The sequence below is a fragment of the Drosophila arizonae genome, chromosome 3 (assembly GCF_054131065.1).
Source record: "Drosophila arizonae isolate 15081-1271.41 chromosome 3, UAZ_ARI_1.0, whole genome shotgun sequence".
NCBI classification, from domain to species: domain Eukaryota; kingdom Metazoa; phylum Arthropoda; class Insecta; order Diptera; family Drosophilidae; genus Drosophila; species Drosophila arizonae.
Genome location: NC_142923.1, coordinates 15,599,783 through 15,622,120, shown reverse-complemented (window position 1 = coordinate 15,622,120; position 22,338 = coordinate 15,599,783). Strand labels below are relative to the sequence as shown.

General features: G+C 44.1%; 2 protein-coding genes across 7 annotated transcripts; one reads left to right on the top strand and one right to left on the bottom strand.

Moving 5' to 3' along the window:
- The first annotated feature begins 583 nt into the window (after positions 1 to 583).
- On the top strand, positions 584 to 1,885 carry LOC108610016 (uncharacterized). The gene is made up of 5 exons (XM_018001838.2): positions 584 to 739; positions 832 to 877; positions 947 to 1,226; positions 1,294 to 1,531; positions 1,595 to 1,885. Exons 2-4 carry the CDS (start codon positions 848 to 850, stop codon positions 1,299 to 1,301), a joined length of 318 nt encoding a protein of 105 aa, XP_017857327.1. The 5' UTR covers positions 584 to 739; positions 832 to 847; the 3' UTR covers positions 1,302 to 1,531; positions 1,595 to 1,885.
- On the bottom strand, positions 954 to 21,982 carry bark (C-type lectin domain-containing protein bark beetle). Of its 6 annotated transcripts, none has more exons than XM_018001798.2 (12): positions 21,820 to 21,982; positions 15,967 to 16,686; positions 12,302 to 12,480; positions 5,983 to 12,227; positions 5,700 to 5,911; positions 5,280 to 5,635; positions 5,096 to 5,221; positions 4,687 to 4,710; positions 4,529 to 4,626; positions 4,101 to 4,471; positions 3,815 to 4,039; positions 954 to 3,699 (listed from the first exon to the last, which is right to left on the bottom strand). In XM_018001798.2, the coding sequence occupies exons 2-12, from the start codon at positions 16,552 to 16,554 to the stop codon at positions 2,662 to 2,664; spliced, it is 9,462 nt and encodes a 3,153-aa protein (XP_017857287.1). In that variant the 5' UTR covers positions 16,555 to 16,686; positions 21,820 to 21,982; the 3' UTR covers positions 954 to 2,661. The 6 variants fall into 6 exon arrangements, with proteins under 6 accessions (XP_017857287.1, XP_089322321.1, XP_089322320.1 ...); XM_089466195.1 differs by lacking the exon at positions 21,820 to 21,982 and adding an exon at positions 21,668 to 21,787; XM_089466194.1 differs by lacking the exon at positions 21,820 to 21,982 and adding an exon at positions 21,631 to 21,738.
- Between the last annotated feature and the right edge of the window lie 356 nt (positions 21,983 to 22,338).

Below are 22,338 nucleotides of genomic sequence, written 5' to 3'. Positions count from 1 at the left end.
ACTATTTAAGCCAATTAATATAAATTCCTTATTGAATAAATAAATGCATATAAATGCATATACAACGCAGTTTTATTTTGCATTTGATGATCTTGTCTTATATTTATGTTACATAACTGTGTTTATACACAGTAATAAATATTCAACATTTAATATCTTCCATTCTCGCTCTATTTTTTCTTATCTTGCAGTTATTCAGTGAGTGCTCAGCATCCCTTTGAAATTATTATAATAATTACAAATGGGAGGATTAAGTTATTCTAGTCTGTTGCTGATATTTTAGTATTTATAGCGTACGCACGCATGGTCACACGTTTTATAATGATATGAATAATGCGGTTGGCCTTAACCGCATTTTATGGAGGACATATGTACATACTTATTTACAAACTTTTATATCTATTTGAGTAGTCGCAGTAGAAAAAAATATAATTTTGTAACTATTTTATGTTTTTTATTTATTAAATATATTTATATAATTTAAAAAAAAAAATGATTTATTTTTCTTTTACAAAATATATATTAAAAAGCAAAAAACAAAAACAAAGCATGCCATCAAAAATGTATGTACATATATAGTAGGCTGTAAGGTCTACCTCCAGGTGAGATCTCAGATTTATGGCATAAGGCTAGAGGGCCTTCTCACGAACAGTTCTCCGTATTTCGAACCTTTCTTTAGGCCAACATCAAAATTTTTAAAAATTCAAAATTTTGGTTTTTCCCTTTTAGATTAAGCTAAGTAAGTGAAAAATTTATATTATATGATACAGAAAATTAATGGATATTTTTCTTATATTTGGGTGAAAAAAAAATTGTTTTTTGAATATGTAGAAAATAGAAATTTAAAATGTGTAATCCTTGCTGCGGACCTTTTGAGGTAAGTCATGGTTCCATATACATAGTTGGGATGGCCCCGATAACCCGGCTCTCTGCTTCCACTCTGTAGCCCAGGGGCTGTCGCAGTCGCGAGCTACGCTGCAGCATCTTGTACACTTCGTGTGATTGCGTGAAGCGAAATGGCCTGCAGGACAAATGTCCGAGAGCTGCGTGCCAAGGGCGTCCACCTTGCATGTGCTTCCCATTCCCCACCTGTGGACCGGCGTCGTTCCCATTACGATTTGCTAACATGACAATGGGGGTCAATAATAAGCGCATGAGATGTGCAGCCACAGCGGCAACTTGCGCAGGAGGCGGTGGACTGCCACGTGCCTGCGGCGGCTGTTCAGGTCAGTTGCCCTCTACAAAGATCTCTTCCAAGATTCCGTACTTATCACTTAATGCTTCCATTCCCAGGCTGTTAATTTCAGCGCAACTCCCTACCTGGATTTTCGATGCAGCCAGCTTCTGCTGTGCACTGTTTAAAGCTCACTGATATATCACACAAATTGAAGGTCCGCGCATTTGGTGCACGCTATGGTCTTTCCCGTCTGCCCCGAGTCTTGTTATTTTTTTTTTCTTTTTCATGCATTTGAAATAGTTCGGCATAATTTACTATTTTTTCCGCTCACTGTACGCATGGTCTACAACCCAAGTAAGTATTCCCCGTCCCAATATTAGATAACAGTTTTATTTATAATTATTAATATTGCTTTAGATTTGCGCAACCAAAATTACTTGTGAAAAAGCAACGATTAATATGATGTTAATTGTATAAAAAATTCTTATGGTCAAAGAAATTCCACAATAAAGAAAGATTCGAAATACAATAATTCGATTTCAAAATTCCATATCTATTGCTCAATCGCCGTTATTGGATATATTTCTGACTCTAAATTTAATATATTACAATTCAATGGCAAAAACTAAACTAACCGGAGACTTTCATCATTACTGTGAAATAAGATCCCTCAAATATTTGATAAATAAAAACTAAACGAAATAAAAATTTTCTATTTTCTTGCTACGGTGGATTACAACAAATTTATTTACGTTTTGTGGTGTGGCTGTAATCTCACAACTTTGAAAATACTAGCCAGAAATATATATGAAAAATACTAACATTTGTAATTTTGTCAGTATCAGTATTAAATTTTTGATGTGATTACCTATATTATTGAAATATATAAAAATGCTTTCCATATTGAGATATTTTTATATAAATTGCTTTAATAAATAAATTGCTTTAATTAAACAAAAAAATTCTCACAGTATTTAATAATAGCACCATTGTGCACAGAGTTTGCAGCACTCATTCATTTAGTCCGTCGAAAAGTGCTGCCCATCAAAATTACAATCGGTTAACAAGAGCGCGCAAAACGCTTATGTTCAAATTCAAACCTGTTTTTTCCATATACTAAAATAAAATACGAATATTAATATTTACTTAATAGCAGTTATTATCATTGAAATGTCAACAATTTATTTTGATGCAGTATTGGCATTAACTTAAATAGCGTTTGTGTATTTATTAGAATTATAATTATATACAACAATTAAATACTAGTTCGTTTTTTTCTGCGTTCGCCTTTTTCTTCTGTTCGTCTTTATGTTAATGTCTATAACTAATGGATGGAATGCTTAAAGTTTTCTACATAAAACAACGTGGGGCGCTCGTCGGCTAACATAATCTCGTCTTTAAAAGTAATTTTGATGTAAACTTAAGAATACGTTGGGAATGTGATGGGTAGGGGCGTGGCTGCGACTGCGACTGCAGTACGGTCATTACATGGCCGTCTCTAGGGGTTGGCTGTGACTGCGTCCGTTGGTATGCAGAGGCGCCAGGCCGCCGTCGCCGGCCTCATCGAAGTCCGTCTCGAGCAGTGCCTCCGACTTGGAGCGATGATAGGGATTGGCAGTGGCCAGCGGCGTGGGCGATGTGGGCGACGTGGGCGACGCCTCCTGCGAGGCCGTCTGGTAAACAGTCTTTGGACGTGTCGCCTGCGCAATGGGCACCGCCGGCGGCTTGGTCAGCGGCTTGGCCAGGGGTGCGGGCGTCCGATAATGCGACGTGGGCGCCTTGCTGCTTCGCACGGCCGTATAGTAGGAGTCCGGGCGCCTCATGTCAGCGGGCGACGGCTGCTGCTGCGGCACGGCCGGCGCCGGCCGATAGAGCGACGACTCCGTGGAGAAGTTGAATTGATCCAGCTTCTGGTCAAACGGCAGCGAGTCGCCGCTGCTACGTTGCGGCATGAAGCTGCTGTGCGAGCTGCGCTGATACTCCGGCAGGTTCTGCTTCAGCTCGCTGAGGAAGGCCAGGCCTGGCTGGCCACGCCTACCGCCCACGCTGCTGCTGCCACCCGTATCCGTGCGCAGCGGCAACGTGCTGGCATTGCCATAGTAATCAGAGCCCACCTCCTCGGCGTCCGTCTGATGAATGATGGGCGTGTCCTCCGCCACACTGGTGCTGATGGAATTGGCGCGGGTGCCGCCGCCATAGGTCGAGTTGTCGCGGAAGCCCTCATTGCGGTAGCTCAGCTCGAAGGCATCCGGCTGCAGGGCAGCCGCAGCGGCCGCCGCCCGCGCCCTATGCGAGCTGCCCTTCGATATGGTGGCCACCTTGTGCGGCTGCTCCTGGCCAGCTGAGCCAGTCCGCAGCGCGTTCTGGTTGACGTACTCGTTGTAGTGGGGCTTCTGCTCGTAGCCCTCGTAGCTGCCCGCCTCCGAGCTGAGCACGCTCTTGTCCATGGAGTCGATGGAGCCATTGGCCACCATCTGCTTGTAGTCCTGGCTCTTGGACAGCGTGCCATTGCTGGACATGTTCTGTGGAGGGCGAAAAAGCGAAGCAAAACGAAAAGCAAAAAAAAAAAAAGAAAAGAAAAGAAAACTCAAATGAAGATCGAACTTAAGGCAATTAAAATGACAAGCGAAATCATACATAATTGGGACGGCGACGCAGCGAGCCCTGCGGATCGATGCTGTTCAGGCTGCGCAGGCTCTGGCGGATGCTGTTGCGTCGCTGCAGGCGCTGCACGTGACGGTGCTTGGATTTGGCGAACCAGCAGAAGGCCACCAGAATCAGCAGAATGATGGCCAGCACAAAGGCCGAGATAATACTTATGGCAAAAATGTCCGCGCGCCACGACAAGGGATCAATGATGACCTAAGAAGGGAGAGGCACGTGTAATTACATAGATACTACAATTGTACCTTTGCTCATTTACCCTCGGATCCATTTCGCAGATGAAGCCGCGCTCCTTGCTGCAGTCCTCCACTTCGATCTCGCCAAAGACGAAGCTCGTGCAGCGCTCGATGTGATTGTAGTCCTGAATCCAGACCTTCTCCGGGTACTTGAGATGCCGCATCTGGCTCTGCAGGTATCGCCACAACGTGATCTTGTCGGTGCGCAGGAAGGGCATCGTTGAGTTCTCCGAGCGACAGAAGTCGCGCGCCTCATGGAACGTCATCGGCGCACCAACATAGATGAAGCAGGTGTCGTGCACCAAGGCCCAGCCTGGCGGGCACTTGCCATCCAAGATAGTCTCGTTGTTCATTTGGAAGGGCACGGCCAGCACCTCCAGCAGCATGGGATCATCTAATAAGCGAAAATTTGAACTCTGTCGACTACCTTGTGGTCAATGCTAGTTATTACCATATTTATCCCTAATGCGCGACTGCACCGAGATGGTGTTGTTGTAGCTCCAGTAATTGTGGCGTGCATCAATCTTGGAGCTCCATGTCTCGAAGGTCCTTAAATGAGAAATTAGTTTAGTCTGGGATTCTAATGGGGACCCTGAGTGAGTTGCTTACCTGTTTTCGTAATCAAAGCTCATACTACGTGTGGAAGTGAAAAGGAAGAGAGGGAGAGAGAAGGTAGCATAAGAGATAGAAATTGCATATAAATAGGGATACAGCTGTACTGATTTATATCTTGGTAAAAACTGCTTGTTCTATTAATTTAGGTTAGAATATCTCCTTTCGCAAAAGCCCCTAGTGAAAGTTAATAGTCCTAGTTCGTAATCCTATTTCAACTACTAGAGCTGGAGTTACTTTGTGCAGATCTATTAATATATTTATATATATATTCAGTAATACTCAAGTCTAAATCGATCGTTCAGTATTCATTCAGTAGATGTTTAGATATTGCTCATCGAATGGATAACCAGAAAACCTTTCAAACTTCAGCTAATCCCTTCAATTTGATCTACTTTATACTTACATCGAGTTATTGACAGTCAGCAGCTCGTAATCATTCTCATAGTTCTCGAATATATTGTCCACATATTGCTGGCCCGCAGTGCCGGCCACGATGGTAGCGCGAGACATCCAGTTGGTGGCCACATTCCTAGGCAGAACTCAGATGTTTATTATCATTTCAATTAAAGCCAAGCTAATTAGCCAACCTGTAGAAGCCATTGTGGGCCGTCGTCTGATAGATTTGTAGTCGCACTTTTTCGAAGCCGGACACCTCCATGATGCGACCACCCACATTGCTGTGGACGTAGTTGTAGCTGAAGTTGGAGACGACCTGGCAGAGTCGAATGACCTCCTCGTAGCCAGCCATGTTCTGGGCGAAGTAGTTGCGATAGAGCTCGACTTCCTGGTAGGGCGACGACTGGCGACCTTCCACATACAAGGCAGGACGATTGCGATTCCGCATGAAGAGATTGTGGTGCACAAAGCCACGCAGCGAGGTGGCGGTGCCGCGCGAGTCAGCACGAATGCGCAGACCGCCTTGATTCTCCATCAGCAAGTTGTTCTAAGGGAAGTTTCCGCAGGTAAGTCAATTAGTTCCTTAACGATGCATTTTTGGGGTAGCTTACCATAAAATAGAGCGAGTTCATGTTCTGCACGTCCAGATTGAGCGCTGAGGCGCAGGTGGAGAAATTGCCATAGAGCTGCTTGCAATTCCTCTCAATGCGATTTCCTATCAGAGTGAGAGTTGGGGTCACTTCACCAGCTGAGGCATACGTGACGGCGCCCTTCATCGCTCCCGAAATGTGAGAGTCTGTTATGTTGTGCAGGGCATCGCGATCTTAGAGAGAAAGAGAGAGAGAGACACAGGGATTAGAGAGTATTATCGAGAGAAAAATCAGGTGGACTTACATTGCCCCAGCGTGGAGATGGGCACCGTGACAATCTCGGCCAGGAAGCCATGGGTCTCTGGAGCGCCACTGGCGACCAGCTGAAGACTCAGCGTGGGACCCTTTGTCTTGAAGAAGTAGCGCTGATTATCCGTATCCGATTCGATCTTGCCCAGATATGTAGCCGTGACATTATAGATATCGCCATCGTACAGCTTGATGAAGTCGGTGCGCCCGTAGAGCTTGGAGTGATTGAACAGGTTCGATTGCAGCAGCCGGAAGCCAATGGGCTTGGCCCGGAAGGCGGAGGTAAAGATCTTGACACAATTGACGGGATTATTGTCGTATTTATAGTAGACCAGCATGCGCTCCTCGATGGTCAGCACCTTCTGGGGATCACAAATATCCACCAACGAGAAGAGCTTGTAGGGCAGGTCCAGTTTCTTGAGCGGCGTGAAGCTGGACTCGTCGCTGTCGCGACCCTCGCCGCTGAGCGAGACAATGCTAATGCCCGTGCCGAGCGTCTTGTTGATGTTCAGATGATTCAGATTGAGCTTGCCGCTGGGCGCTATCAGATTGATGCCATGGTTCGCCGAGTTCTCAATGCTGACGGAGGTGATGCTGGGATTCTTGTGGATGGCCTGAATGGCAGCCGCCTTGTGGTTGTGCAGAATGCCCGCCTGTTCGATGCGCACAAACTCCAGCTGGCTCTCGCGCTGCAGCTGGTGGCCGTGCGAGCGGGTGTTGTGCAGACGGTGCTCGTATTGGATCTCCTCGAACTTGGAGTTGGCGAACCGTATGCCGCCCCAGTAGACATCGTCGTCGGCTAGGCCGTTGCAGCTAACGAAGACGAACACATCGTCCCAGCGGCACTCGTGCCGATGGCCGTACAGCTGGCCATTGAGCCGCTCGGCACAGTCCTCCATGCGCTCCTCATCGCCACGGCACTCCAGCGGCTGCACCCAGGACCAGATGCGAGTCAGGGAATTGGTGTGGAACTCAATGCGCCTGTCGTGGCCGTAGTAAACGTTGAGCGGATCGAAGCCCAGCTCACGGCAAACGACCTGGGCATTGCGCTCGGTGAACCGACTATCGCATATGGGCACCCACTGCAGTGTCGTGTGATTGAAGTACTCCAGGAAGCCCTCGTTCAGCTCGGACAGCCCATCCGCCTCGCCGGTGCAATTGCTGGCACTGGTGCACAGCCGTATGGAGTCGAAGTCGGTGAGGGCAGCGCTCATGTCCTCCAGGGATCGCTTGTGCGGTGGCGCCACTACCAGAGACTCCTTGGTAGAGTTCTTGAACGGACGCATCACAATGGGCGACTCCTTGTAGCCAATGGCTATGAGCGTGCCCAGCACGAGTATGCCCACATTCGGCTCAAACTCCAGCGTCACTCCGTGCTGTATGGTCAGCGTGGTATCCGGCATCACGGTAATATCCGAGGCAATGTAGTAGGGCAAGTTCTTTTTGGGCAGCGTGAGGTCACGATAGACGCGACCGCCTTGGTACGTGGCCAGGTTTGACTCCTCGTTGAGCGGCGCCACTATCGACACACTCGCGTCGTAGCTGTCCTCAATGAGGAAGGGCTGATAGATGACATCGGCGTGATCGTTCCAGTTGTCAAAGTCAAAGATCTTCGACTCAATGTAGGCCACATCCTGGCTGCCCCACCAGTTCTCCTGGGCATGGAAGTAGTTATTGAGGCGAGCCGATCTCACTCCCGCCACCAGATTGTAGTCCATCTCATTGTTGGCTATCAGATTCCGGTAGAGCCTTATGTTCTGCACGCCGTCCAGTCGGATAACCGCGCTGGGCAGCTGGTGCTGCTTGCGTATGCGTCGAGCGGCTCTCATGTAGTGCCGGTAGTCTGCGATCATGGTCATGATCTGATTGCCCTTGAAGGTGTTGTACTCAATGGTGGCTGGCACTTGGCCAATGATCTCGCTCAGGCTGTCCGCCTTGAAGAGCAGCACGAACTTGTTGAAGTTCCCCTCGAAGCGATTGTTATCGAAGCGCAGTCGCTTCTCCATGCCATCCAGCGAGATGAGTGCGCCCGGGCAGCTGTTCTCCCGGAACACATTCGAGGTTATGTTGAAGACCGCATAGTGTCCGTAGATGCCAATGTGGAAGTTGCGATTGCGCTGCCAAGTGCTGTTCCCAAAGTAAATCGAGTGTGTGAAGTTCTCGTTGTACTGCCAGACATAGGGCAGAGCCACCTGGAAGCCCCCATGGGCATTCTGCTCCACTGTGCTGTCCTGGACCACATAGTGGAAGAGATTGTTGGAGGAGCGCAGATCCTTGGACAGCTGCCTAATGCCGTACCCATTCTGAGTGATCAGCGAGCCATTGATGTGCAGCGTGACCTCCGAGAGATTGCTAGAGATGACATCCCAAAAGGGCGACTTGATCAGTATGGCCTCACGCTCATTGAAGCTCAGCTCCGAGTTGATCAGCTTGATGGACTCGTTGGCTTTGCGCAGGTAATACTCTCCGTTGTCGCCTATATAGCGATTGTAGTAGTAGCCCGTAATGCCGCGCAGATTCTTCTGTATTTTGGTCGAGCGTATGGTCAGTGTGGGCACCGGTCCGCCCACTATCCGATTCCTGATGTTCTGCACGGGCGCCGTCACAGTGGACAGCATGAGCACCGCTCCGCCCAGGGCATGCGGGCCGCTCTCATAGTAGATGATGATGCCGTAGCTGCTGCTGGTGACCGGGAAGACGTTGAGGTCGCGCTTCACCTGCCACAGATCGCTGCGGATGTTCTCGGTGCGGGCATTCAGGATGCTAATGCTCTCCGTGGACAGATTGTGTATGGGATTGAGCAGCTGTATGCCGATGACATAGCCGGCCGGGCACTGCACCACGATCTTGCGACTGATCGACTGGCCGAGCAGCTCCTCGGTGCGGATGTACTTATGCTCGAAGGTGCCCAGATCGATGTTCGCTATCTCGTGCGGCAGCAGATAGGGATCGTAGTCGGTGTCGTAGGCATTGAAGTCCCGTGCCATGTTGAACCAGCCGCCAATCTCCTTCTGGTCCAGCGCGGCGATGACTGCATCATGCGAGATCCCGCTGCCCAGATTGTCCTTGATGATCGAGCCGGAGATGCGGAAGTCGAGCTGCTTCAGGCTGATGCCGCTGCCGCGATTGCCAGAGAACTCCGAGTTCTTGATGTTGTTCACCGACTTTCCCGCATAGATGTCCGCATAGATGATGCCCAGTCCGTCCTGCAAGTTGTTTACGACGCGCACGTTCTCCAGGTTGTGCCGCGCATGGTCCATTTGCACCGCCGGCTTGAACGAGTTGGTGGTGTAGTCGAACAGACCCGCCTTCTCCACGGTCACATACTGCAGATCCGCTCGCTCCGCCAGCATGCTGAACCGGACGCCTGCCCAGGCGCCCTCGTAGCAGCGCAGGCCCACGTCGCTCTCGTGGCTGCAGCTGTTCTCGAACTCGTGCTCCGCCCGGCACTTGGTCACGTCGCGGTCGTGCGGAGTGCAGCGCACGTTGGCCAGCAGCACATCCTCGGAAGTGCCCGCGTTGGGCAGCTGGGAGCGCAGCAGGCGCCAGTCCTGCGGATTGAGCGAGTAGCCCAGCTGATGGCAGACGAGCGCCGCATTCAGCACATTCCAGCCGTAGTCGCAGACGGTGCCCCAGCGCCCCTTGACGTACACCTGCAGCCGGCCCTCGCGGGCAGTGACGCCGCCCACCAGACGCACCGGCACCCGAGGCACCCCATCCACGGGCAGCACCTCCGTCTCCATGTCGATGGCCTCCGTTTCGCTGTCCAGGTCAATGATCTCCGTGTCGTTGCCCATGATGGTCTCCCGCTTCAGTGTGAAGAGGATGTCGTCGGGTCGACGTCCACGCGCCTCCAGCTTGCCCGCCACCATCATGCCCACGCTCGGCTCGAAGCGCAGCGTCGTGCCTGGCTGGAGGATGAGCTTGCCGCCGGGACGTATATTGATGTCCTTGGTCACGGTGTAAGTGCCCGCTGGCACCATGTCCTGGCCATCCACTTCGCCGCCAATCACATCGCTGCCCTCTTGGAAGAAGCGGGGCACGACCGTGGAGACGGTGATCATGGCCGTGGAGCCCGGATTGGAGCTGTGCAGCAAATAGGGTATGTAGTTGATCTTGGCCAGATTGTAGCGATCGTTGCGATGGAAGAGCCTGGCGTAGATGCGACTCTCGTCCGTGTGGCCCAGCCAATTGCAGGTGGCATTGATGATTTGGCTCTGGTCCGTCAGCTGCGAGCCAATCTCGTAGGCCGAGTCCAGGTTGTGCAATATATTTCGGAATATGTCCACATTGCTGGAACCGACGACAACCGGCGCGGCGACACGGGATCTCGGATTCAGTCGACCCGCCCCATCGCTGCCCTCGCTGCCCGCCACAAGCGGACCGAAGGCCTCCGTGATGTTGTTGCTCCGCACAAAGTTCCGGGTGAAGAGAATATACTGCACCTCCGCCCGGCTGTAGGGCGACAGGGCCAGGGAGACGACGTGCAGTCCGCTGTTTCGCATAAAGTAATTGCTCTGGATGAGCAGCTTGACGGGCAGATAGTTGAACTCCTGGTAGATGTAGTCGTTGTTCACATAGATGCAGCCATACGACCCGTACCGGAACATGTTGTACTCGATGCGCCCCTGGAGATTGAGGGCCGGACTCAGGTAAATTGAGTTCGCTTGGCTGTACTTGAACATGTTGTGGCCCAGCTGGAGCTGCATGTTCGGCTGCCCGTTGGCCGTGGCCTGGTAGCACGACTCGATGAAGATGTCGTTCTGCTGGCTGCCATTGAAGCTGTTGCCCGTGATGTTCACCCAGATGGGCCGGCAGTAGTTGCCATGGAACACGCCCGTCTCCAGGTTGCCCGCGATCTGCGAGTACTCCACGGCACTGGTCTGATTGAAGGGTATATACTCGATCCGGTTCACATCCGTGGTGTGGTTCAGCCAGACGGCCAGGCCGTAGCCGCGATTCGCGCTGATGGCCGACCGTGAGATGTTCCGATTGCCGCCGTAGTAGGTGATGTTCACGCCAGCGCCATTGTTGAAGCTGATGTTGCTGCTGGTTATGTTGACGTCGCCCGCTCCGCTGGTCACGTGGACGCCGGCGACATGGCCGTTGCCCGAGACAGAGCTGGCGTGCACGTGCAGCTTGGAGCGTATGTTGTCAATGGCCACGCCCCGTCCGCCATTGTCCTCCACCGTGGACTGGGAAACGCGCAGATCGTAGGCCACCGAATCGCCCGACGTGATGCGGAAATATCCGTTCAACTCCCGCCGAGCGTCCGCTCTGATGCGCACGAACATCTTCTCCCGGGTGCTGGTCACGCTCTGAGGCCGCGTAAAATTCCTCGCCTGCCACGCGAACAGCAGCCGATCGTTGCTCGAGGCGCCGTCGAAGATCTCCACGGTCGCCGTCTCGTTCTGCTGCAGCACAAAGTGCTCGAAGTGCAGCGTGAGGTAGTAGCCGGGTCGGGTGAAGAAGTACTTGCCGCACTCCTTGGCCGAGCCGGCGTAGTACTTCTGGGTGAAGGACAGCGAGATGGGATAGGTCTGGCCCGAGGTGGTGGGCAGCGTGCAGAAATCGTAAATGCTGGCCCGATCCGTGCGCTCCGTGCCCCGCAGATCGTGGCCCACATACTTGATGCCATCGGCCGCATTGTCCATCACCGAGCAGCCCTCCAGCTGCACCAGGCCCTGGCTGGAGTTGACGAAGATGCCGATGCCATTGCTCTTCCGCACCGTCACGTTCTGCAGCTGAAATCCTGCCCAGGGCCGTGTGCTATTGAAGCCCGTGTACGCCGAGTGGCTGATCACCACGTGCTCCATCTGTGGCGGCAATCCCTGCACCTCCAGCGCCGACTTGGCACTGAAGCCAGCTCCATTGCCCGCCCTGATGATGTCCACGTACTTGAGGCGTGACTCCGACTGCGCTGCATAGACGGTGTTGTCTCTGCCCAGCGACTTCGTCGACGGCGCATTGTCAAAGTACAGGCCACGCCAGTGGCCCAACGGCTCCGCGTGCACCGCCAGGCACTGAATGCCCAAGTCATTGTGGTAGTCACAGGAGCCAGCGCCCATTTGCCTAGAGCTCCACGCACAGTCCTGCAGACTGTTCTCCCCGCCCCGGCACTTGGGCTGCTCGTAGAGCAGACGTGGATAATAACCAGGAGTGCGCTCCACCCAGTTCCAGAAGCGACCTCCTCTGTAGCCCAGCTGCTTGCAGGCGACCGAATAGTCCGCCACGGTCCAACTGAAAATGTCAGAAAATGTGATAAGTATTGGGTAAGGCACTGAGCTGATGAAGAGTCTAAATTGTTTACTTACTTTCTGGAATTGGAGCAAACCGACCGCCAGGCGCCTTTATGGAATAGCTGGAGTCGTCCCTCTACAGGCGTGGGGCCATCCACCAAACGTATGCCCTTCTCCTGATCATCTGGCAGTTCCATTTTATAGTTGGCAACATTACTCTGGGATTTTAGCACAATGCGTGCTGAGGGCGTGCCCTGTAAAGGAAAGAGAATTTTAATATCAATACATATGTATATACTAATGGAAATTATATTCATTAGCTAATTAAATATAGTATATAAAATACTTTCTTAAAACCTTGACATGTTGAATATAAATTTTTGTAATTTATTGCAATTTAATAATTTAATGCCAACGAAATTGATAAGTTTGTAAACATTCTTCCCCACGCGAAATTATAGTTAGTTTCACTATGTAAGGTTCTTTAAAAATGCACAGAAAATAATAACTACATTATGTTTGATTAATTATCAACTGTAAAGTTTTTACTAGACTATTTCTAACACTCTCTCTAAGTAATCTCTTCCAATTGAAGAAGCCGACGTGAATAACTATAATTAGAATTCCAGAATGTGTGAAATGCAAATGTGATGTGAAAGGTTTGGAATGAAAATGGAGATGGAAATGAAAATGGCAAGATAGAGACAGAGAGAGAGAGAGAGAGAGAAGGAGAGAGAGAGAGTTGTGTCTGATGAGCTGTTGGAAAACACTTTTCCACATTTCTTGCCACATTTTGCTTTGCCTGCAATTTTCATATAATTATTGTTGGGTGTGAAGTTTTTCGAATTATCTCTGCCTCGTTTCAGTGCAGCTTTTGGCCTTTCACATCAACATTTTTTGTGGCTTTTGCTTTTGGTTTTGTTTTTCTCTTTTTCAATTATGACTATTTTCTCGCCCGTTGACCTTCGCTTGCCACAGTAAAACATCGTGGATATATATACGTATATATATATATCAACGTTTTCTAGAGTTAATTAACACCTATGCGCTGAGCATGATACTGTTGATGATTGAGCTGACGGTAACGATCATCATCGTCATGATGCTGCTGATGATAATGCTGATGCTGTTGCTTGGAGCAACGCCCACAGAAGCAATTGAGAAATCAGCAAACAATTTTATTTAATTAAAGCCAGACAAAACCGAAACTCTGCTAGGTCAAAAGATGAACCAGATGATTCACAACTAATTTGCATAGAGCATTATTGAAAACAATAAGAAATGTAAGACTATTAATAGCAAGCCGAAACTTAAATTGTCTATATATACAAGGGTTTACAAGTGACTTTAGAACGAAAATTTAGAAAATTGAACTGATTTATATAATTAATAATAACAAATGATATTAATAAAAAATAAATAAAGCAAACAAAAATATACAAAAGTAAAATATATTAACTTTTCTAATAAAATATATATTTTTTTAACGATTATTATTGTAGAGAAAGTCTATAGATCTAAAACTTGTTTATCAATTTAGGTCAAGTTTTACTTTAAAGCAAAACAGTTTTTCAATGTAAAACTTTAAAATAGGAAATAAAATTTGCAAAAAAAAAAAAAATAAATAAATAATAATAATAATAATTTTAAAATAAATTATATGATCAAATATATATATATATATATATATATATATATATATATATATATATATATATATATATATATATATATATATATATATATATATATATATATATATATATATATATATATCAAATATATATATATTTACTTTAGAGACAAAAAAAAAAAAAAAAAAAAAAAACTAAGAACTTAACAAAAACATTAAAAATAAATCGAAATGTCGAAACTTGAGCTTAAATTTAAAAACGAAAAAATACAATTTGGAATTATGAAATAAAATGCAATAATTTATAATTATTATATAGTATATTTTGTTTTTAAATATCAAAGAATCATAATATAATCATATTGTGATTTTATAAAATATAAGTGTATCAAATATATATGCAAAGTACCTATGATTCGACTTAAAAAATTTTTGTTTATAGTTGATATAGTCTGTATTTTATAACTCGCAATTAATTTTATGAGTAACAAAGAGCGTGACACAGTCGTGTTGCCCTTTCATAAGAGCATACTTAAGCTTTGCACTTATTTTTCTCAATTTTTCAATTTTTTTTTTCTTTTTGGCAGCTTAGCTCAGAGTTGGATCGATGCGTGGTCAAAGGCGAGCTAATTTGCTCATTTCCAGAATAATACAAATGTCAATTATGGCTCGCGACGCGTCGCGTTCACTTAAATCTAATTAACCCCTAATGACCTCCTGACCGCTGATTAAGTGACAGAGCCGAGCGGAAGGGCCCTGGGCCGGGGGTTAGGCTTGGGGGCGGGTGTCGCAGCGGACATGCAAAGTGAATGCAACAGCAATAAGAACAGCAAAGCAAAGAGTTCAATCTTTGAAGTCGGCCGTTATTGTTATTGTAATTGGAATCGTGCAACGATTCATTGAGGAAGTGAACTTGCTCTGACCCAATTATGGCCGAAAGCAGCTGGAGCAACGCATGCGCCGACGCCCTAACCTACGACCACAATCAATACCCTGCACTCAGCATGCTCAACTGAACTGAACGGCACTTCCTATCGCACTCTGTACATAAATCCAGCAATCACAATCTTATCGCCCGCAAATGTCAACAAAACGTATACGAAACTGTATGCGCTTATCTTTCATTACCGTTACTCACCTGTTGCCTGATAGCAACAGGTGCCTTTGCCAGCATTTAATCATTCGCAACAGTCAAATGGGGCGAAGTGCAAAAGTTTCGCTTGAACGAAACTTCAGATACTCTAACTTTGATAAATCAGATGATTCATCAAGAAGTGTATTTTTATAAATCACATGAATGGCATTCAAATTGAATTTTAAGAATTTTAAAATTTAAATATTTAATAGAATTTTATATTAAATTTATATATATGTATATACATATGTGCTATACCCAAAAAAATAAATGTAGATACATATATAATTATAATTATAATTAGGCGATTGTTTTTTATTCTCTATCAATTCTAAAGACCCAAACAAAACTTAAGATTTATTGTAACTGATTTGTAGGCTGTATATACCCTACATACTACCACATACTTAAATACTTCGCATTTTAGTTATTTGTGTATGACAAACAATCTCGCATAACTTTCAGAGCGAGGCTAAAAATGCTATCAGAGTCTTATCTACTATAACTAACATATTCCATTCTCATATATATTATAGCTATATAGAATATACATATATGACCAAAAATACTCTTCACATTGATTTCTATAGGGTATGTAGGTATACCCTTATATGACTGTAATACAGAGATTTATCTGTGCTAATCCAACTCCGGTTATTTGACTTTTATTCACATGTATATACATATATATAAATATAATAAAGAAACAAATTATAAAAGTCGTGTATACCCACTATATTTTTATAGAAATAGTATAGAGTGTTTCTATATTCAAAGCCCCCTTTGTGATTTGCTTAAATTTTTCGACTTTTATTCACATGCATATATTTGTATTTTATTTTATAATTGTATATCAAAATATTTTAATAGTCGTATATACCCACTATATATTTCACTATAGGCTATTTCTATATTAAAAGCCCCTTTGTCATTTCCTTACAACTAACGCAATTAGATGGTATTTCGACTTACCACAGCGTGCAGCACGCCGCGTACTTTGAGTCCTTTGGTGGGTGCAAACTCCACCGTGACGCCCGGCTCGATGGTCAAACGGGCGCCGCGCACCACCTCGAGGTCCTCGCGTGCCAGGTACGGGCTCTCGCTGAGCCGCAAAGTGCGCTCGCTGAGTATCTCGCCGCCGGGCAGCTCCGTGTAGGAGTTGGCCGATGATGTCAGCAGCAGCGACGGCGTCGACGGCGGCGCCGCTGTGGCGTCGACGCCATGACGCGTCGCTGGCAGCAGCTGCGTGGCGCCATCGAGACTGGCGAATTCGATATCGTTGTCGCTCTCAATGTCCTGTGGCAGTTCAACGGATTCGCGCTCCGTGTGGGCTGGCACTGCTTGGCCCTGTCTAAGCTGCTGTTGTTGTTGCTGTTGCTGTTGTTGTGCGCGACCCAGTTGGCAGGACGACAGCAGCAGCAGCAGCAGCAGGAGTATTGTGCATATGTTGGCCCATTTGCTGCCAATGGGCGGGCATTTGTTGTGTTCACTTTCGTTGCAGTTGTTGCAAGTTTGTTTACGTTGTTGCAGCAACTTTGCTTTATGGCGTTGCAGCGTCATTTGTGCATTGTTTTCTTTGATCGATTTGAATTTCACAATATTATAAATGTTAATTTACTTTTATTATTCTATATATCTTATATATTACACATGGTGCTCATATAAATAATTGGCAGTTAAATTGTTAAAAAGCTAAGGGATAGAGAAATTTGAATTGTTAAACAAATGATTGTCAACAAAACTTATATATTCAATGTTATAGCAAATCGATTGAATTTTCCTGCATGTATTTATTATTTATTATATATCCTGCGAAATTTTGGTTTGGTATTAATATATGATTATATTTTTAATAAATTCATTTCGTATATTTGCTTGTTTTAATAGTAAATATTTTTAGTTCACATTACTTTATTGTTATTTAAATTATTTATTATTTTGGTTATTTTATTTTGGTTATTCTTAGTACAATAATATCATATATTGTTTAAGAATAATGAAGAACTTCACATTTTAATTATTTTATTAACTTTTACATTTTTTAATATAATTTTAATTTTATAAAAATTTGGCAATTATTCATTTTAAAATTTATCGAATATCTAAACTAAATTTAAAAATTGAATAAATCGTTGTTTAATTTTTATATAAATATTTTAAAACTTATTTTCACCATTTTAAATATTTTATTCATATTTTATATATTAAATTTCTTATTAAATCATTATATTTCAATTTATTTAAAATTTAAATTCACTTCCACTTTGTTTTTATCACATTTTTGTTTGGTTTTCTCTTATTTTTGAATATATTTTCTTTCTTTTTTCACACCGTTGTTTTCCAGTTGGTTTTTCACTTTAATTTAGCGTTTGTTAAAATTAGTTGTTAATTCATTTCGTAATAAATTCCCAATACATGGAGCTCCATGCTGTTTCACAGACACGACTCTCTAGCATTGTTACCAATCTCTGATAAGCCACCACAAACTGGCCCTAAAAGCCAACACACACACACATACATACACACATACATACACAGAGCAACAACTTGACAACGTTTCAAAACCAAAACACACGAATACCAATACAACACAGGCACACAGTGGGTCGCCCCCACCCGCTTCAACACACGAATAACAAACAAAAGAATATATATGTGTATGTGTGTGTTTGGGTATATGTATTAGAGACATACACGAAAACACGTCCATACGCAAAGAACCGTTAGCAGCGACTGAGCGGGTTACTTGCATTTAGTATTATGACGAGTATTGAAGAGCGACAACAACAAATGAAAGAAGAAGAAGACGACGACGACGCAGAGGAAGCAGCTGAAGCACAACAACGAAAGCCACAACAACATGTAAAGCAGTTGAGGAGCTGCCCTTGTTGTTGCTGTTGCTGCAAAGTAACTGTAAATGTGTAGGCATTTCATTCATGGCGTAAGCGCGAGAGAGCGAGAGAGCGCAAGCCCTACAACGCCAGCCAAAGTGGAGGAGAGTGAGTGCAAGCGAGAGAGCGAGAGTGGGAGATTGGGGATAGCAGCTGTGGAGAGGGCGGCCGAATAATAGCGTCGCACGCACCGCAAAAGGTAGTTGTTATGTTGTTGCTGTTGTTATATTGTTGTTGTTGTTATTTTTCGTGGGCTACGTGTGCGTAGAAAAGAAAGAAGAAAAGAAAGAAAGAAAGCATTTTCAACACCATCTCCGGCCAAGAGTGTTCTTTGGCATTTTGGGTGCCCCAACCAAGAACATGTAAGGTTTTTTTTTTTTTTTGTTTTTTGTTTTTTTATTTATGTTGCGTATGCAAAGCAGCTTTTCTTGAGCTCTGCCTCGAAGCTGTTCTTAAGCTGCGGGCGCGGCTCATGCACTGAGCGAATGTTGTAAGAAAAACAAATTCGAATTTTAATTTGAGTAGTTTAAATTGATATGAGAATGTTATTGTATATATTTAATTATTTTTGAGCAATTTATATTTTAAAAATTCAATAAGTTGTAAATTTATTATATTATTGTTATTATATTATATTTTATTTTATATAATTATAATTTTTTAAAATAAATTAATCATTTTCTGCTCTTATAATTTCAATTAATATTTTCGGATACCATAAATTCCTATATCTACTATTTTTGAAAACAACTTTTATTCTATTGTACATATGAAAAGAAACTGAGTAATAAATACAATAAAAATTAAGCAGTGAAATATTGTTTGATAAGAAAACACTTATTTTATATACATATATTCTTATCAAACAAAATGTTATATGTAGATTTATATATAAGAATATATATAATATATATGACTTTAACCGACAACTTCCTGTCTGCTCTACACTCAACAAAATATTAGTAATTTCAAGCTAACATATATTATTCAATACAAACTAGTCGGCACTTCAATTTTTCTCAGTGTACGTCCGAGTATCTTGTGGGCACATGCATTATTATCGATGTATCTGTGACTCAGCTGCAAGCTATTCGAACTAACTTTTGTTGCTGATGTGCTGCTGTTGTTGTTGTTGTTGGTATGAGTTCAGCCTGAAAGTGCATTCAAAAGTTTATTGTCTGCCTTTTTATGGGTTTATTAACTTTGTTTGGCATTTTGCGTATGTCACGGCGTGCATGCCGCTTCGATAAGAGGCTAAAAGCGTTGACTAAACTCCTTAATAGACGCCTTTGTTGGCTTTGAGTGTGTGTATCACACTCTTGTCGGCCTTTACGTATATTATATATATAGTTGATATCAGTTTTCCTGCACGTTTGCTAGTCGATAAACAATTTGCAAAGTTAGTTCAAGCGATAATATTTTATTTTTATTTTTATTTTTTAATTTTTGTTATTGATTAGATAATTGGGAGATTAAAACCAAGATATTATGAAGACAGAAAATATAGATACAGATAGAGACGGTGTCTATAGATACACTCAAGTGCACTCCAACAAAATTGTTTAGCACGTCGTGAAATTTTAACAGTAAGTAATACTAATAATAGATAAATACTACAGTAAAAGAAATCCTTATAAAAAATATGTATTTTGCTTGAAATACTACTACTACCAAATATACTTAAAATTTGGTACAATTTCCCAAAATACTCCTACAAAAAGACAAATAAATATACTACAGTAGTAGTAAAATAAAGTAATCTAACGACTACTACTTAATCGACTCGACTGTTAATTTGCCTCCATTTGCATGAGTCGAAATCGTATTCCTCTATGCGTACACCTAAATAAATTGGCAGATTTTCTATCTGCTTTAATTTCGAATGAGGGCTACTGCTTTGCATAGAAAAGAGAAATTAGCAAAACACATTATTTTTAACTGGGACAATAAACTCGAAATTGTGGTAATTTATGCAGGTAATTGAGCGAGTTTTCGCACGTAAATAAAGGCAAAACACAAACGCGTAAATATGAATACGGTGTATGTATATAAATATATTTGAACAACAATGCTTTGTATTTCATTTATACAAAAAAAAAAAAAAATCGATATATCATCCATAACTGATCAGAGGAATTCTGCTTGAAATGCATTTTGTACATTTTGAAAGTTTAAGAATCTTGACCCATTGGCAATTCTGATCTATTTATTTCTATAAATCAAATCATTAATCATTCTAAGATATCATTATCTCTATACGAGAATAATCAATCTTATTAAAGTAATTTATGTTTATAAACAAATGTCTCATTATTCAAAACGAGACGTTGCTTAAAATTATTTATTTCTCTCATTAAACTCTTAATAACTATTTAAGAATTCAAAGTTTTCAGTTTGACCTAAATCTGATAATCATTTTACATTTTATTATGCTCTAAATGCGTTTGTATTCTCTCTTGCTGTTACTTTTATTCAAGCCATATATATAGAAGAACGTGAATAACGTATACTTAATATAATTATGGATTCTCTTGCAGTTCGTCTTCTTTCCAATATCTCGAGCATAATTAAGGAATTTTAATGGGCTTTAGGCATAGCAACTGGGCGTACAAATAGCAACAAATAGATCATTCATTAGCTGTAAATGATCTGAGTCATCTGTAGCTACGTTTGTTGTGCCGGCTTTTTTTATTTCTCATATAATTTACGTTAGATGAGCTCGTAGTAGGCAGCGTATGCGAATGACTAATACCTGCCCACTTAGTAGATTATAATACAGCCACAAGAGTTCCCTCTTTCTCTCTCTCTCCTTCTCTTCCTCTGCTAAGCTCGCCCTGTCTTTACTTTTACTTGATAAATTAGTCGCTCTCTCGCTCCCTCTCTGATTCACTCTCTCATTCAAAAATGGCCAAATGAGTTTATCAGCTGCTGTCGCTTTATCTACGTAAACCCACCTGTCGTGGTCAGAGAGCCCTATCAATAGACCTGATACATACATATATGTACATATAGATAATATGCACTTCCTTTTACGCACTAATTAACCAACACTAGAACAACTGATATGTGTGCGGCAACGCGTCATCGGTTCGAGCCCAATGGGAAGTGAGTAACGAAGTTGGTAATGTAATGCCAGGTAAAACGGAAGTGCACGAGATTGTGGAACCAAGCAGAGCAGAGGGGGTGGCAGAGGCAGTGCAACAGCAATTGCACTTAGCTGCGCTGCGCTGCGCTGCTTGCGTCGCTGCTGCTGTTGTTGCGGCTGGCTGGGCGCATGCAGTTGGCAGCGACTGTTGAGTTTATTGGCCACAAGAAATAGCGATAGTACAAATTGTTGTTGTTGTTGTTGTTGTTGTTGCTGTGGCAATTAGGCATTCATGAAAGCGTGCAGCAGCAACACTTGAATCGCATTCGGATTCGAATTCGAACTCCGTTTCGGAGTCGAAATCTTTACGCGCCGTTGCATTATTTTCGCACTAATGAGCTTTGCTTTACGGTTTCTTCACGCTGAGCCATCATCAAAATGTTCTAATTACAGGTAAACTTATAAAAAAAAACATATCTTCAAGCTCTTTTTCAAGAAGCCAACTGTGAAGCTGCTTCACACACACACACTCACAAACACTCGCGCGCACATACACACACAGTCAGTATCTGTATCTGTGTTGGCCTTTGTGTGGCTTTTGGTTAGAGTCGTCATTGGTAGTATTGGTGTATTTGGTAATAGTCGATGCACAAACACAACCTCACTTTTTTCGCAGCACTTTTTTCGCTTTGCTCACTTTGGTGAATGCAATTTGCAGCACTTTACGCACTTGTTGCGTTTGCCGTTAGATTTTTGTTATGTTTCGCGTATTGATTCGCATCTTTTTGAATTCAACAAAACGACGCTTTCTGTTGGCTTTAAGGCGCGGTCATTGGCGATCACACTTACACACATACACACTCCCTCTCACACAGACGCGCTCTTCCACTTGTGTGTGTGACAACAGAGAGAGAGAGAGACATAAAAAGCACCGTTGAGATCAAAATTTGCTTGCGTTTTAGCGCGCACACGTCTGCTCGGTCGCGTCGTCGAACACCTTCTGAGCGCACTGAGTCGCCCAGAGAAGCTCCACGGTCAAATCCCGCTCGCTCACTCACTCTGCCCTCTCTCTGTCTGTCACAGCTCTAGGTGCGCGGGGTGAAGCTTTGCGCGAGCGAAACGAAATATTTAAAGTTCGCTCGCAGTGGACAAAGCCAAATGTCGCTTCGCTCGCATTGTTGTTGTCGGGTGGGTTTCGTGTTGTTGCTTTTTGGCTCTGCTGAGCGTGCGACTCGCAGTTACCTTGGCCGAAATGGCAGCAGCTACAACAGCTTTTCAACTTTTGGCCCATTACCTGTTGCTGTTGTGCGCCGTTTGAATTAACAGTCGCTGTAGCTGTCGCTGCCAGTGAGCTGTGTTCAGTGACCA

Coding starts and splice junctions, on each gene's coding strand:
- LOC108610016 (XM_018001838.2), top strand. CDS start 848: ATGTGTAATCCTTGCTGCGGACCTTTTGAG. Junction 878..946: donor CTTGCTGCGGACCTTTTGAG/GTAAGTCATGGT, acceptor TCCACTCTGTAG/CCCAGGGGCTGTCGCAGTCG.
- bark (XM_018001798.2), bottom strand. CDS start 16,554: ATGACGCTGCAACGCCATAAAGCAAAGTTGCTGCAACAACGTAAACAA. Junction 4,627..4,686: donor AGCTTTGATTACGAAAACAG/GTAAGCAACTCA, acceptor TTCTCATTTAAG/GACCTTCGAGACATGGAGCT. Junction 4,040..4,100: donor TCTGCGAAATGGATCCGAGG/GTAAATGAGCAA, acceptor CTCCCTTCTTAG/GTCATCATTGATCCCTTGTC.